Source organism: Ambystoma mexicanum, chromosome 1q (assembly GCF_040938575.1).
Source record: "Ambystoma mexicanum isolate Mex_15411 chromosome 1q, UKY_AmexF1_1, whole genome shotgun sequence".
Taxonomy (NCBI): domain Eukaryota; kingdom Metazoa; phylum Chordata; class Amphibia; order Caudata; family Ambystomatidae; genus Ambystoma; species Ambystoma mexicanum.
In genome coordinates, this window is record NC_090922.1 from 227,432,042 (window position 1) to 227,449,969 (window position 17,928).

The 17,928-nt window shown below is 42.0% G+C and overlaps 1 protein-coding gene across 1 annotated transcript in view; it reads left to right on the top strand.

The window, feature by feature from the left end:
- LOC138554586 (vomeronasal type-2 receptor 1-like) overlaps positions 1–17,928 on the top strand; it is a 230,367-nt gene that overhangs the window by 158,687 nt on the left and 53,752 nt on the right. The window contains exons 6-7 of the mRNA XM_069642596.1: positions 3,009–3,236; positions 13,372–13,446. Coding sequence (XP_069498697.1) covers positions 3,009–3,236; positions 13,372–13,446 — 303 coding nt within the window. The remainder of the gene's footprint in view (positions 1–3,008; positions 3,237–13,371; positions 13,447–17,928) is intronic.

The following is a 17,928-nucleotide window of genomic DNA, read 5'->3' on the forward strand; positions in this document are numbered from 1 at the left end:
GATGGGATCATTTCCTAAAGTGCCTGTTCAGGAGATTATACTTTTACTATAGGTTAGGAAGACTAATGTTCTTTTTTTTAATTTTAATAATTTTTTTTATTAAGGTATGTAGTATACAATCATAAAGTCATAACTTCATAAATATAATGCAGTGAAACCTTTACATTAGTACAGATTAAACAATGGTAAAAGAAAGTGTTCCGAAAGAGCAGTTAATTGAGTACACTGAGTATAATTAGGAGTTGAGCATTTGAGGAACAAATTGTCAATACAATTGAAAACATACGCGAAACAACTATAGCACAGTGTTGTGCAAAACTTAGTGTAGAACCATTTCTGCATTATGATGTCTTAAGTGGGGGGAAGACAAACACAAGACTGACATTTGACAAACACGAAATGTGAGGGGAGGGGGGAAAAAGAGGGGAGGTAGATATTAATGAAGAGAGGCACATTGGCATATATTACAGTAAATATTCAGTTAAGTGATCGGATCAATATTCACATGTAAAGATCTTGGGAGCATCAAAGGAGTATGAGATATTTGAGGATGTCACATTCCGTGCGTGGTTACATTAAAGTGATTCAGATAGCGAATGAAAAATGACCACTTAGCATTAAACTTGGGTATAGAATTAAGATTGTTTGCCATGCACATTTCCATCTTTTGCGTGAGACATATATTGTTCCACCAGCTTCTTATACACAAGGAACGAGAATCTTTCCAATTGGCAGTTATACACTTCTTAGCTAAACAAATAAAAAGATCATAGAGCTTGGATGCACCAGGAGGCAAGCGGGTGGTAATAGCCAGACTACCTAAAAAATTATTCATAAATGAAAGTGGTATGTCAGTGAAAAAAATAGAGTTAAGGTATTTCCACACTTGTTGCCAGAACTTAATACATGGAGAATATCTCACCCCACTCAACTTGACTATACTTTCCACTCTTCCCCACATAATACTCTCTCTCGTCTTGACTATATTTTCTCCACTAAAAACCTTACAGGTACCATTATAGATTCCAAAATAGAAAATATCATTATTTCTGATCATGCCCCTGTTTGTACCTCTTTCAGTCTTTCTGATGTTCGGAAACCGTCATCTCGGTGGAAGCTTAACAATTTTCTTTTACAAGACCCTCAATTCATCCTATCCGTAGAGTCTTTTGTTCAACAATCCTATGCGGATAATCAAGACAGTGACACTTCGGTAGTGAATAATTGGGATGCCTTTAAAGCTGCATTGAGAGGTCACATCATGGCTCACTCTGGAAAAATGAAAGCTCTACGCAAAAAACACGTAGATGACCTTTATTCTCAGCTAACTACAGCCGAACAACATTACTATAGTGTTTCCAACCCTACCAATCTCCACAAAGTACTGACTTTACGCTTCTCAATTAATAAGGAGATCACAAATCTTGCTGCAGGGACAATTCTTAAATACAAAACGAAAATATATCAAACATCCAACTAAGCTGGAAGACTAATGTTCTGCCTGATTGGGGATGTGCCACACCTTTACTTCATACCTATATTGGCAGCCATTACATACTGCCCGAGTGGGTTGTTGTGCAGTGTCTACTGCGGTTGCTAGGGGGAGTTGTAAAGCCTAGACTTATATTGATGATTTCAAAATTGCCAACATGCCAAACAACTCACTTTGTGCTTATGCGCGTTGTCGGTTGTGTTCACACTGAAGCCTTTCTTTAAATAGGCCACCCCTCTGCTTCCCAAGTCTTGGCTTAGCTTCCAAATCCCTGTTTCCGAAGTGCAGCTGTCCACTTGCATTATAATATACACATCTGTGTTTACTTGGGAGCACAACTACTTGTACTTTTTGCACATCCCTGGAGAGAAGAGAGATTGCTGTGCATTATACAAATATTCATTTAAGCCTTATCTGGTGGGTATTACTACTCTCAGATATAATTCTGTGCCACCTACCCATAAATGGCATAAGGAGGTACCAGTGTAGACATGAACTAAATGCCAATTGTGACCTAATATTAAACGGTCTGAATCAGAAGAGGGGTCTATTGAAAGTAAGTTGAATAGGCTAATAACCGCAGCATAGTATTAAAATAGTAAAGATAACATTTCCCATATAAATACCACAGTCAAGATAAAAAAGAGTAGGGACACCCCAAGACTCCACACGTGTGCATTGTAATGAAAGTGGACAGCTACACTTCACAAAGTGTTGGAAGATATGTGGCACATTGACTATTAAATATTAAAGATTTAAAGTCAAAGGGGGCTAATGTATAGTATGTTTGTATAATCCCCACTGAAAAACTTTACTCTAGATATAGGGCCTCATTACGACCCTGGCGGAATGGGTTAAACGGCGCCGTAAAAGGTGCCGGCGCCATTCAACCCGTTCCGCCACATTACGAGGTCCCCTCGCGGGACACGGTAAGCACGCCTGGGAAAACCATCTCATAATGGCCCGTTGTTTGCTCCCTCTCCCATTCCCATTCAGCCCAATGGGGGCTGAAATGGGAATGGGGAAGGACCGTGTCCGGGTCCTTGGAGGGAGGAATTACCGGGCCATCCGAACTCGGAATGGCCCGGTAAGTCCTCATTCCGAGGACCCGGACACGGATGCGATTTCGGCGGCAGCCATGCCGCCAATAGCGGTATGGCTACCGCCGAACTCGTAATGAGGGCCATAGTGTTTTTAAATTAAATAATGCACATGGATGATATAAAAGGAACAATCGAGAAGAAAGATGAGTTGCGAAGCCCCTGTGAAGAAAGTCCTGAGACATAGACAAATGGACAGAAACATATCAGGTCTGGAAGGATTACCAGGTAAAATAGATTGGGATGAGTCATTTATAGGCGTTAGTATCATGATAATGCACATTAAGACATTATGAGGCATCAGTACATTCATGAAACATTATCAGATGTCTACGCAGATGTGTCCTGGGTCGATGAGACTTTCACTGTGCAGGTAACATTTTGTAATAATGAACACCTGTACAATTTCTCCACAGTTACTGCATTACATCAAGACGGTCCACTTCACAAATAACATGGGTGATGAAATGTATTTTGATACCAACGGAAACCCGCCGGCGGTCTTTGATATTTTGAACTGGCAGTCGACCCCCGAAGGCTCCTTCGCGTATGTGACGGTTGGTCAATTTGATTCTAGGGCTCCTTCAGGATTGGAACTAACCCTAAATGAAGAAGCCATCATGTGGAATTCAGGACTGAGGCAGGTAAAAATAGTGGCTGCCCTGAAGGTTTTGCTGTCAGGTAATCGTTTTTCTGTCATTGTGTGTATGTGCTGACTTCTACTAAATATGGGGAGCAAAAAGACAATTGGGTTATGAACTGGAACAATTGCTCCGACCAGCCGAGTCAGATTATAATGGCTGAACAAGTCCAATTCGTCTAGTAATGTGAAAGCAGCACACAGAGTACACCATTTTACAGAGCTGATTAGGAGGGAGCTGAAACTCAAATGCAAATAACTCCCACCTTGCAAACAAGATTTTTGAATAAAAAAATCTCCTGATTCATCTTTAGTGCTTTAAATCGACCAATACAGCTCTATTATTAAAAATCTTGGCAATGGCATAAAAAGTTAATACTTTTAAAACAAAATAAAATGTACACTATACATCATAAAACGAATATAATGCATAATCAAGGATCTAAATATTGTGCATGCAAAGCCCAAGCAGAAGTCAAATACTTCATTAGTCGATCTACACAATTTCCGTCCCTTGTTATTTTTAGCAGCCAATAGGCCGCAACAACAATCCTTATTTGCCACTAAATAAATAACAGTCTTAAATATCATCTCCTTACGGAGATCTATATGAAGCAGATAAAGATAAAGTGCATAACATCTACCACCAAGGTGGTACAGAATGGACATTTATCTAGAGAATGTTTATTCCATTCTGCAACAAGGTAATTACAAGGGATATTTAGATACGAATCCAGTCAAAAAAACATTTTTAAACTCTAAACATTCTAGCGCCACCTTTTATTCGACGATTGTTTGCATAGCTCATTAAAAAAACATTTATCATACGCCTCCCTCAAAGCAAGTTTGTAATTATGACCCAACCGAAGAGGTTCATTCCACAGCTCAGGATGGTCCAACAATATGGCCATATTTTTGATAAATTGAAACCATGGAAGACCTCTTGCAGTGTTCTGATGCAGTGGGTCACTCATTCCCTCCCGGTATATTACAAGTTCACTTGTTTGCAATATACGTAACAAGTATAGTAAGGGTCACAGCTTTATCAGATACTCCAGCCCATACCGGCCAAAGTTTGATTGGTAAATTCGGAGCACTTTTGTGAAGATTAAGGAGCCACTTTAGTAATTTATTTTCTTTAAAACCAAGCTGCGAGTATCTGAATAACCCCACAATTCCACTCCGAATAATGCAGCAGGAACAGCCTGCATTCTATAGATTTCCATAGCTGGGGAAATACTTCTCCATCCATACTGATTGTTGAAGCTAATCACAACCAAACCCTGCGTGGACAGGGTATTTAAGCTTTTCTCTACCTGGCTGCTTCAACTGAAATTATGGCAAACCAATAGCAGCAGATAGGCATAACCCATATAAAATTAATGCGATTTGCGCATGTGATAGTTCTTAGGGGTAAAGATCATGTCTTTAGACTTTGAAATGTACATTTTTAAATCTTTATCCTGGCAGTAAGTCAAAAAAGCAGTCAATTGTTTTTGTAGGCCTACGGGGGTCTTGGAAATTAAAACAGCATAATTGGAAAATAATCAAATACCTAATTTTGACCTCCCAATAGCGAGTTTCTTCCAACTATCAATTAAAGGTCAAACAGAGCGCCCAAAGGGGGGGGCTATTCACCTGGATCCAAACATCTATCGGGGCACTCTGTACTCCCTTACAGTTACCAAGTTCTCCACTTTTTTTGGGGATTAAAATCAAATGGAAAGATAATTGGGTGCTTGACCTTCTTAACGTCTATCTGAAGCAGTCCTCAGAAGCAGTGGGGGCAAAGGAAAATGCTCTTTCATTGAAAATGGAACTTAGCTTTGGCCAAGAACGGCCGTTGGTGGTAGGTGACCTAACATTCCAGTTTGAACCTGATCTTGTTGTTAATAGGGATCAGCTTTCAGAAGATGCATTTTGGGGGGGGAGTCCTGATGTATCCCGTGTTTCCCCCGAGCAGATCTATGCTTTAAGCAGTAATCATCAAGAAAAAAGGTGGTGCTAGAATTTGTAGTTTTAAAGTGTTTTGTTTACTGGAATCTTATCTAGATATCCCTTGTAGGAGTATCGAGAAGACTTGGATGATAATATTTAGATTAGGAATTCTTCCAGTTCAGTAACTTTTTGCACAATGGAATAAAGATTCTCTAGACAAATGACCATTCTGTACCACCTTGGTGGAGGATCTTATGCACTTTATTTGTATCTGCTCCTTAAATATCTCCATAAGGAGATGATATTTAGGACCGTTATTTGTTCAGTGGCAAACAAGGACTGGTGTTGCAGCTGTAAAGGGATGGAAATGTGAGGCGGACAACTTTGTAAAGGTTTCTCAAAAGATGCAATTTAATTAACTTAAAAGGTTGGACAAAAACACCTCACTATCCCGACTGATATCCCTGTCTAAAATAAACTAAAGAAAACACTCTAACAAAAGGATTCTGCTTCACACTTAAACATAGACAACTTAACAAGGCAATATATGGCATTTCACAGCAACACATATAACAGTTAAATTCACATCATAACAACTGTTTCTCCTTCTAATCTGGGTGAATTCCCCTTCACCAGATTGAAGCAGGATTTTGTGCAACAGTTCCAAAAATAGGTAAGGAAATCCTGTATCGTAACAAAGCTTCACTTCAGTTCTCTTTTGCAGTTAACACAACCACAACTCTTGTTTCTGCATTAATCCACAAAAACACTTTAGTGATTCTTCAACTTCTTCTTCAAGACTTTTAACCGGATCCATGTCTTTATATCGAAATGTTATATAGTGAATGATTATGTATTGAAGCTTTTATAACAAACAACTTTATAGTGAATGCACTTTTATTTATGGGAGGGGTGGTTCCCCCCAAAAACCCATTTCCGACCCCTAAAAACTCCATGCAACTGTTTGCCCAAATTATTTAACCCTTTACACAACCCCTGAATGCATTCACTACAACATTTTTTGATATAAAAGATTCAATATATGATCTCTTCAATATAACATTTTCGATATAAACACTGCATACCCTTTTAATGATACCACAGTACTTCAATGGCTTCCACCTAGTTCATACACCAGCCAGGTTTATTGAAACACAGTTCTCTGCTCTGGTGTACGTTCCTGCCAGAACAGATCAAAATATTACAACGTTCTCTGACATGGTGTACTCTCCTGCCAGGCCATAATACACTACTACCTGCAGGTACTTCTATGGTGAAGGTTGAACTCAAACAGGTTAGTAATGTCTTTTGTTCCACAACATCAAATGTAAGAAACACTATAAGGGAAACAAAAACCGCACTGGTGCTGTTAATTATACCTGTGTGACTGCCACACTCTCTGCTGGATATGCCCCACTCCCTCTGAATGTCTTCTTTCAGAAGGGCTGCCTTCCTATCACTCTTGTTTCTCCCCTTTTCCACTAACCAACTGCTGACAAGGTTTCTGTTTTATTTCACAATTTTTTGGCTTTGGCAGTGTGGGCTTAAGCCATTCTCTCTTAGGACCTCCTTTTCATGTGGGCAATAGTTTTTACCAACACTGAAAGTATCAACTGCTTTCTTTTGACTTTGGCAATTCGGGTTCTTTCTTAATTGCCTGGGTATGTTCCTCTTTTAACTTTGGCAATGATGGTTTATCTTTTGTCTTATAGATATTGCCCCTTTTCATTGCTGGCTCTTTTTATGCGACACAATGTCACAATCACACTCTTCTGATTTTATAGTCAGGTTCTTATTTTGCCATCTGTGCCATTTTAAATCAGCCTGGTTGATAATAGAAGAATTAACTTGCTTTCTTTTGGTTCTGAATTCTAAGAGTTTCTTTTTCACTTGTTTTTATTCGTTTATCATGTTTCTATGGTTAAGGCCCCTGGACCTGGCCAGCAGGCAGTTAGGGAGCACTATCTAACAGTGAACTTACCATGTCTGGCGTGCACGTCCGTTCGCCTCGCTTCCTCAAGGTCCTCTGCTTCAGTTTCCCCACAGGGTCCAGGAATCTCTCCTCCAGGATCTTCCACGACTCACATGTGTCACCAGCAGGGCTCTCCTGGCGTACACAACACATCAGGGCTCACCTGGCAGCGGTGCTTGTCAGACAAGGCGGAAAATTATCAAAAAGTGTGCTTTCTGCTGAGTAACCTCTAGAGCTGCATTCCTCAGAGGGAGAGTCGTCACTCCTGATGCTTCCCGCAATGTCAGCTCTGAAATTACAGCCTTGAGCATAAAATACCTTATCAGGACTGGCATCTACTTTATGTCCCATTGTGGTTTCAGCGTTTCTGCTCAAACACAATCTCTGCTTCTGCTGCCACGTGGAGGTAGGAAAACTACTCCACCTTCTACTACTGCTCCTTCTCATGGTCTGCACCTGAGGGGGCTTTGTATACCTCCCAGTCCTCCTCAGGTGTGGGTCATTATTCCTAATTGACTGCAACCTGCACTGCAGTGTTGTGCCTCTGCAGTCCTCTTCTTCTTCCCAGTACTTTGGGAATTATGCAACTTGAAGTCCACAATATGAAATCCAGCTTTCTCAGTAACATTATCATTATCACGTTCACTACTCATCTTATACCTTTTCCCCAAAGTACTATAAGGATTCGATTACTTATTTGACTTTACAGAAGAGTATGGCTTCTCAGGATTTAAATTGGTAATATTTAAAGACTCTTCTTGCTTATTTCTCTGGGACCCATAGGAGCTTTAATTTTTAAGAATGTCAGTGACTTTAATTGAGTTTTTCTGACTTTCAGAACATAACTGCATGTGGTTATCTTCATCTATATTTTGACAGACAGTTTTAGAAAATAAAGCGCTCTCTGACAGCAGGCCATTACATATTTCAGCATTAAGGCTATTCCCTTCCTTGGCAAAGACAAATACTGCATCTCATCCCACAAAGTCTCTTATTTTCCTGGGGCCCTTATCCTCCTCCACCCCCAGAGTTAGGATCAGGAAGCATCTGTCTTTCCCTGACCACCTGGAGGAGACGTTAGGTAGGGGTTTTGTGAGGACTCTGTTGGATTCATCACATACCCTTCCCCTAAAGACCTGACCTCCCGGTCATCAACTTCTCCCGCACATTTAACAGGTTCACCTCTCTTCCTGTCCCAGACTGGATCTTCTGAAAATGTGACTTCTTGAACCCATGAGTTTTGAGGGGACTACAAAGAAGATCTTTTCCCCCTTTGATTATCCAAAGGTTCAATAGATTTAAATGTTATCAGTGCTATTCGAGGGAACTCAGTACTCAAATGTATAGACCTCACTACCCAAGATCACAGGTGTAGGAAGATTAGGTATCACTGCCACCAATACCAATATAGTTTTTCCTAGAATAGTAATGTCAAATTTAGTCAAGGGATGTCCCGCTGCTTGTCCATGAACACAACCTGTATTCTTTTGGCCTATGGGTTGCGATTTTATTGGAAGAACATTTGTTTGGATCACAAAACCTCTGCTCCTGTGTCTAACTGGGCCCATATTGTTTTCCCTTGCAGTACTACTGGGACAAAATAACTATTCTTTTCTCCAGTACAAAGCATAACATCAGATTTCTCAATAGCAATGGTTCTTTTAGACTGTAAAGAGATGGTTCTTTCAGTAGGATGGGTACACACAATGTTGGCACAGGAAAGCTCTGTGTTTGATTTTCCTTTCTTTTCTAATTTCTGTTTTGAGTATAAATTGGAATTTTCCAGTCTATTAGATGGACAATGTTTTGTGGAGTGACCCATTTTCCCACAGAAAAAAACACTCTTGTTCTGGGGATCGATATCGCACAGGGAACCCACATTTCTGCCATGAAAGATCAAGTTCCTTTTCACTTTCCTCTTCTGAAAAAAAGGAGTCTCTAGATCTTCTCCTCTTTGTCAAGGGGAATATTATCTAAAGGAAGAACTAGGTGTTGAATTCCCCGGTTGAGGAGCTCAGCTGTTGTTTCCGCCGTGAGGATGTGGCAGGAGACGGGGGTCCTTCGAGATTTTTGCCTGGTCCTGGAATCCTGTAGATAAGGACGAGCCTCTCCTGAAGCCACCATGCCTGTTCCGAAAATACACTGGCAGAATAACCCCTGGAGAGACCGCCAGATAAGTTCAGGAAAAACCCTCTGACAGAGGGAAATAAACCTGATGTCCTTTGTGAAGTGGAACGGATCCAAGGCTGTTGAAGAGTATGCTGAATCCCAGTTCCAAGATGATTAAAAGGACTATTATCGCCATTGTGAGAAATAAAAGGGTGTCTCACCGACCAATCCCTTGGGATCTGTCATCCAGGTGGCCGGGGCATGGCCCTAGCTATTGGATCCAGACCCCGGGGGTGGACTAGTGCGGGAGGATCGCCTGGATGAGGGATTGCTGGGGAGTGGGGCACCCGGAGGAGAGAACTGGTTCCCATTTTTTCGTAGAACACCCTCATTCCATGTACTATCTAGGAACTTTACCACTCCCCCTTTCCTAAACACACTCTGCTGCACAGACAAAGCGCTTCAGGGAAAGACACACTCACACACAGCCAGTTCGTTTGACATGGCCCAACATCAGGGTCAGGCAGAGTCAGGCACTTAACCTTAATTAATCATACCTGAATCCTGTTGCCTTTCGCCACTGGGATAAAAGGCACAGCATGAGAGCACCCGGAAAGCAATGAATTCGAGAAGGGCAAACGAAGTGAGCAAGACCAGCAGAATGGAAGGGCAGGAAATCCTGGGAAGGCGAAGCGGCCATAGAAGCAGAGCAGACGTGACCAGGAGGTGAATGAAAGGCTGTGGTCCTACCAGCTGCGGGGTGATGCTAACTGCAGAATCCCAAAGGGACAACTCCCTGCTACTGCAGAAGGTGACGGTGGTACCTCCTTCATGTGTAGTGTGGGGACTTGAAAGGAGTCAAGCCGCGCTGGGCCAAAAGCCTTGACTTGATGGAAGGTATTGATAAACTGTATCAGCCGCTGCCGGTGAGTGAAATAGGAGACCGGCTTGTGTTGATACATGAAAAGGACATTAACGTTTGAAGTGCTTGTTGAATTGTCGAGAAACTGTGAGCAAAAGCACATTGTAGCAAGAATGAAGGAATAGTCAGTGTTCATACAAGGTTAAAATCAAGGATACAAGCCAACCCTCGTACAGTCGAAAGTCTTTGACAGAAGGTGAAACGAAGTATAAAGCTAACCTAAGGAATTGTTAGCCTTGTGATGCTAACTAAGAACTGCAGATACCAGAAGGCCTTGGGAGAGGAGGCCGGTATAAACCTTTGCACTCTATCCAGTATTGTGGGTTGCGTGTAGGACGGCAGCTGTGAGAAAGAGAAGTTTTATTGTTGAAAGTAAACGCACTTGCTACAATATAACAGAGTGACACGGCGAAACGCAATCGCCTGTCGGAAGTCTCTGTATTAAACTGGCAAGTACTTTGAAGTGAACGCGTAAAAGATTGCAAAGTAACAAGTGTGATGCTAGCTGTTTGAGGGCTTGCGCCCGATCGATGGAAGTCAGGACTGACTAAAGAGAAAGGTCTGAGCCCAGAGGAGGGGGACCGGAGTGAATCGGTGAAAGTGAACCAAATATTTGTTTAAAAAGACATTAAGAGCTCCTTAGTGCTATAAGCTAGTAGAACTGGTAAAGTTACCTAAACTGTGATTTCACAGCTACAGTGAACCTGACCGAGAGATGCCAAGTAAAAGCAAGGGAAAGTGAATCCCGCATTTTGATAAAGTGACTGAACAGTGGTGTAAAGATGAAGGTGAACCCAATTAAGGGGTATCACAAGAAAGCTGGGCAGGAGGGGAATCCCGCATGGTGAGAGCTTGGGAAAAGTGTTGTGAGGCCAAGCAAAAGACATTGATTCGAGGGATCCTGCCTTTTCTGAAGAAACTGCTTCCTGATGCCTATAGACTCAAGGGGTGCTCACAGTCATGCCACTGTTCTCCCATGTCCTGTGTTGTAACGTGGGGAAGGGAGTACATTAGTTCAGCAGTCCTGAACGACCGAAGGCCTTTTGGCCATTTCAGTTTGCACTATACTCTTTTGTTATACATATTATTGTTCCACACCATTTTGTTATAAAGAGTAAGGATTTGGCAATATGCTCATTAGTATAGGCCATTTTGTTTTGACACAACACCACTAGGACAGCATTTTCTTTACTTTGATGGTCGTAGCTTGCTCCCATCTTAGATTTAGGTTTAGATTAGGCGTTTTTCTCACCCATACACTGTTCAATAAACACCCTTGGATTGTACTCCTTGTGTATGTTGTACTTCTGATAATCATGCCTTCCTTAGACCAATGAATGCTGGGAATACAGTGTAGATGAATTTGAGGAGTAAATCCAAGACAACCAAAGGATGAGTACTGAAGATGTAGAATATGCTTGCCAACAGAGGAGGGGAACAACGTGGTACAGAAAGACCCACAGTATAACAGGGTGGCAGAAGAGAGTGTACAATGACAGCGCCGGAGCTGCAGAGATGTGAAGATCTGCAGAGTGGTAATGAAGGGTAAACATCCACAAGCCCTGGAGCTACAGAATTGCATGTCACGGAGGATACACGGTATAACAAAACAGACTGAGGCAAAAACAGAAACAGAAGGGAAGCCGCCGTGCGGCAACACAGAACGACAGTCAGGAAAGAAGAACAATGCACAGAACAAAGTCAAAGAAAGCAAAACTATCAAACAAGGAGCAAATTACTGGGGGGAGCACTGAGCTAAGATCTTCTCCTAGCATTGAGATGCAAGGGATCGGTCTCTGCAGCGAGTATTAGAAAAGCAGTTACCGGAAGCGGAACTGTCAAATGTTGCAGGAGTACAGGAGCATTGATGTTCCTCATAGGTTCCCAAGTTCTTTCACTGGGAGGATAACCCTTCCATTCAACCAGATAGTATAGGCGACTCCGTCGGTATTTAGAATCGCAGGTCCTAGAAACCTTATACTCCAGTTGATAGTCTGTGGAAAGAACCAGAGGGGGAACAGCAATCTTAGAAGAGTTAGAGTGTCTGTACAGCTTCAGTAATGAGGTATTAAACACTGGATGGATTCTTTTCCATGATGTAGGTAAGGACAAACGATAAGCCACAGGATTGATGACCCGTTGGATAGAGAAGGGTCCATAAAACAGAGGTGAGAATTTGGTGGAACATAGGTGTTTGGGAAGATAATCAGATGAAAGCCACACCAGATCTCCAGTAGAATACAGTGGTCCTGGGGATCATTTCCTGTCGGCAAAGCATTTAGTGGCCTGTTTGACTTTTCCAGGTGTTCTTGGGTTGTTCTGTGTACTATTGGTCAACTGAAGGAACAGTGGATGTTCCAATTTCCATAGAAGGAAAGACGGCTGGGTGAAAAATATTAGTACAATTAAATGGAGAGGTCTTGAGAGAAGAATGAATGGAGTTATTTATGGAAATTCTGCTATAGGTAACGGAATTAGCCAACAATAGTCATGTACTTATGAAGAAAAAAATTGAAGACACTGTTCTAAAGTTTGGTTTATTCTTTCAGTGATTCCATTAGTTTGTGGATGATACCCAGATGCCATGGCTCTTTGAATACTTAGCATTTTGCAGAGTCCAGAATTTCGATACATAATGGGTTCCTCTATCAGAGATGATTGTCGTTGGGGGTCTGTGTAATCGCAATACATTGGTTAAGAAAACCTTTGCCATTTGTGTTGCAGAGGGCAGTTTGGATAGAGGAGAGAAATGTGCCATCCTGGTAGATACATCAATAGTAACCATTATGGTCGTGCAACCCCTTGATGGTGTAAAATCCACTATAGAATCAGTGGCAATTGTTTTCTGGGGTCTATCTGGGAGGTCTGGTTGGTGTAAGTGACCAATCGGTTTCTTGTGAGAGGTCTTGTTCTGAGCACAAACTTGGCAAGTTGTCACATAGTTCCTGACATCATCTGACATTGTTGTCCACCAAATATATCGCTGAAGTGTTGCAAGTATGGTTCTTATGCCTCTATGTCCTGCCGGTGGTGCATCATGATAGAATTTCAAGCCATATCCTGTATTCCTTTTGAGGGTTCATACAACAATTTATCTTTGAAGATCAAATCATCTTTCTTTGTTAACTTCCAGGGATTGTTTTTAAGTGACCGTTGCCAATTAGATAATTTACATGTTTTTTGTTTGTCTATTTCCAGGAATTGATCTGCATAGCAAAGAAAGACTTTGAGCCTCATTACGAGTCCAGCCATAACCCTGTTGCTGCCAGACTCGTAATATTTTACCAGCGCCTGACTTCCCGGTGCCACCTGGAGATTCCAAGTCTGGCATCCCGGTAAGGCAGGCGCCGGTAAAATGTAAGTCCCCATTCCCATAGAGTCCCATAGGTCCCTAACGGCAGCAGCATTTTTAACAGTGCCAACGCTTCCGTGAACGGTCTGCCCACCATGCCTGCTGCGCCCGGCACGGTCAGACCTGTCGGGCACAGCAGCCACAGTTGTTCGAACATGTTCTGGGTGATCATCTTTACAGGTAGAGATCACTAGAATATCATCTAGGTATAATATAATGAACTGAAAAAGAATATCTGAAAATACCATGTCCATGAACCTTTGAAACACTGCTGTGGCATTCATTAACCCAAAGGGCATCACAAGATATTCAAAATGTACGAATGGTGTTCGGAATTCTGTCTTCCACTAGTCTGCAGCCTGGATATGGACCAAGTAGTAGGCCCACTAAGGTGAACTTTGTAGAAGATGACTACTCCCTGTAGAACCTCCAAGATGTCAGTGATAAGGGGTAAGGGTTATTTATATTTTATGGGCACTTGGTTGAGTCCATGATAATCCAGACAGGGACGGAGCTCAGAGGTATCTTCTTTAGGCACAAAAAACAAAGATGTTCCTTCTGGTAACTTGGAGGGTGTTATGAGGCCATTCTTTAGATTTAGGTCAACATATTCATGTACAGCGATCTTCTCAGGGGCGGACAATATAAACATCCTGCCGAATGGAATGATGGCATTCGGGATGGTTTCAATCACACAATCTTCAAGGCGATGTGGAGGTAGTTCTTTTTCTTATGATGAAGAAAAAACATCAATGTACTCGGAGTACTCCTCAGGTATTTGTTGTACATGAGCCAAGGGTTTTAGGTTCTGATGTTCATTGAGCTCAGTAGTATTTAACAGGATCTCATTAGTGTTCTGTAAGCAATGTGTAGTGCTAAATTCGGACCCGACAAAAAGAGTTCCTGCTGTCCAATTGATACACAGATTATGGCAGTGTAAGCCAAGGCACCCCTAGAACAATGCGGTAATGGGTGGCTTGATTATATCAAAATGTAACTGTACTGAATGATGGTCTATAAGAATACCAATATGTTTGATTTCTTCAGTTATTGGACCGGAGGATAAAGGTTGACCGTCTATTCCTTCCACATTCTGTACCATAGAGTTCATCTGGCATGGTATGTTATGTTTTTGGCCCCACTCCTCATCCATAAATAGGCCCATTGCTCCACAATCGACCAAAGCTAAGGCCTCAATGGTTTCTGATTCTGGCAAAAGAATGTAGATCTTGAGAATCACAAGGGAGTTCCTGACTTGAATCTGGTTGTCTGGATACTGGAGCTGATGATTTCCTCCCACTTCCTTGCTCCATTCAGGAACAGGTGCTTGCATTTCCCGATCTGCGAGGTGAAGCTTCTGGGCAGTTCCGAACCAAATGATTTGGTGAGGCACAGTGTAGACTCAATCCCTTTTCAAAATCTTCTGTTCCTCTCTTCTTTTGATAGGGTACCTCGGAGATTACCTAATTGCACAGGTTCTGTGTCATTGGAACCTGAGACACCCGATACTGATGTTGAAGGAACAGCCAAAGATGGAGGAGGAAATCTAGGGAACATGCCCTGTGTCTTCCATCTTTCTGACTTCCGCTACTGAGAGTGAAAGTCTATCTGTAGGGATTTATCGACTAGGTCTTGAAAACTTGGAGGTCGAGGTATTCTGGCCAATTTATCCCTCACATCTTCATGGAGACCTTGTCAAAAAAAAGTGTGAAACACGGCTCTTGGGATCAGTCTGCTTCCTTGGCCAGCTGCTTATATTTGGTTATGTAGGTGAGCATGTCCCGTGATCCCTGTTGGAAATCTAATAGCTTTTCGTGAGCGTAAAAGACTATATCAGGGCAATCAAACATTGCCTTAAAGGCTGCAACAATCCCTGTGTAGTTGTCCAATACCAGGTCTGTTGCCGAAACCGTTGGGGTAGCCCAGGTCAAAGCATTGCCAGTCAGATGAGAAACCAAGAACCCTACTTTTGCTCGGTCCATAGTGAGGCTTAAGGGTAAATTGGATCATACATGTATCCAAAAAGGAATGTGGTTTACTTGGTGCACCATCACATTTTTCAATCACTCTGCCTAGTGCTGGTACTTCCTGGACTAGGGCATTTCTGGTTAGTACCAATTGTCGAAGTGCAGCATTTTATGCCTTCAAATTCTGGACTTCAGAGTTCAATACCTGCATGCCTCTTAATAGCTCCTCCTGCGTTTGTTCCATTCTAGAAGTATCTTTAAGGCATCTCCAATGGTCGGATTCCTCGGTTGAGGAGCTCAACTGTTGTTTACGCCATGAGGATGTAGCAGGAGACGGGGTCCTTTGACATTTTTGTCTGGTCCTGGAATCCTGTTGAGCCTCTCCTCAAGCCAACTTGATGTCCTTTGTGAAGTATAACGGATCGAAGCCTGGTGAAGAGTGTGCTGAATCCCAGTTCCAAGATGAGTGAAAGGACTATTATCTCCAATGAATGCTGAGAATACTTGGTAGCTGAATTTGAGGGGTAAATCCAAGGCAAAAAAAGGATGAGTAGTGAAGATGTAGCATATGGTTGCCAAGAGAGGACGGGAACAACGTGGCACGGAAAGACCAACAGTACAGCAGGGTGACAGAAGAGAGTGTACAAGGACAGCGCTGTAACTGCAGAGATGTCAAGACCCGCAGAGTGGTAATGAAGGGTAAACAGCCACAAGTGCTGGAGCTACAGAATTGCGAGCCACAGAGGATACAAGGTACAACAAAACAGACTCGGGCAAAAATGGAAACAGAAGGGAAGCCGCTGGGCAGCAACACAGAAAAGCAGTCAGGAACTAAGAAAAATGTACAGAACGAAGCCAAGGAAAGGACAATGATCAAACAAGGTGCAAATTACCTGGGGGAGCGCTGAGCCAAGATCTAATCCTAGGGTTGAGGCGCAAGGGATCAGTCTTTGCAGTGAGTATTAGAAAAGCAGTAACCGGAAGCAGAACTGTCAGAGTTGTGAGCTTCCGAAAACTAGACTGCTGCACGGAGCTTCTGGAATCCATGTAAGTAGAAGCCAGGGAATGTCACAAATGTGGAGATAAGCACCACGTAGACCAGAGTGTCCAAGGGCTTCTGATCTTGACACTAGGCTATTTTGGGACTGAGAGACTTGGTAGTTCTCTGTCTCTAAGGTAAAGGAAACCTTTCTAGGTAGTGGGAAGTCATACAAATTGTTACTTTCCTGGTCGGATATTTTTGCTAAAGAGACCTCTACTAACTGTTCATATGTTCTATCACTCTCTAAAGCATACACTGGAATAACTGTCATTTTAAGTGTATTACAATTTCCTGTTTTCCTGGGAAGAGGGATCTCCTGTATTATGGGGGTATCTGGAGATTTTCTCTTTTCCCATATTAGGTTTGTAACTGAGTCCGAGTTTTTCTCTACATCCCCCTTTGAGTAATGCGAAAACATTTCTGGGTCCCACTTCCCACCAAGTTTTTTTCCCAGGCTCCCTTCATCCTACGGTGTAATGTCATTTTGGGACAAAATATCCCATGGGGTTTTGTGCACCAAGAGTCACACCAGCTTGCCCCTCTTAAATTTTATTGGTTTGCATGACAAATTCAAAAGAGCGATTCTTATTTATTTTCCACTGAACCGAAGAGGCAGCACCCTTAACCTCTCCCTTTTTCCCCGAAAAGGTTGTAAATGTTACCCTTCACAAGTTTCCTAGTAGGGAAAATAGTTTGGGTGGTTAGTGGTTGAAAAATGACCCCATCCCAGAATGTGGATAGAAAAGCATGTATATATTTTCTTTCTATTGGTTCCAGCCCGCTGGTAGAAAAAATGACCGGTTTAAACCTTTCCTCAGAAATAAATGGCATGGGTCTGGACCCTTCACTTGGTAGACATGATGTTATTCCCCTTACTCCCAGATGTAGCAATTGTGGAGCTAGTATTTATCATACTTAAGTTGGATCCCTAGTTTGTATCAGCTGATTCCGATCCCATTTCTGACAAAATATATGAGGAGCCAGAAATCTGAGGAAGACAACTTTGTGAAGGTTTTTCAAAAGATGTCATTTTATTATCTGAAAAGGTTGGATAAACAACTCACTATCCATACCGTGATGCAGATTTCCCTGACCAAAATAAACTAAAGGAAACACTCTAACAAAAGTATTCTGTCCCTCACATTTAAACACAAAATATAACCAGGCAATATATGGCAGTTCAACAGCAACAAATACAACAGTTAAATTCACATCATAACAACTGTTTCTCACTCTAATCTTAGGGAATTCGTCTTACCCAGATTAAAGAAGGATTTTGTTCAACAGTTCTAAAAAAAGGGTTATGGAAATCATGGTCGTAATAAAGTTCCACTTCAGTTCTCTTTGGTTCCAACTTGATAACACTAAGTTCCAACTTCATAACCCCAAAGTTC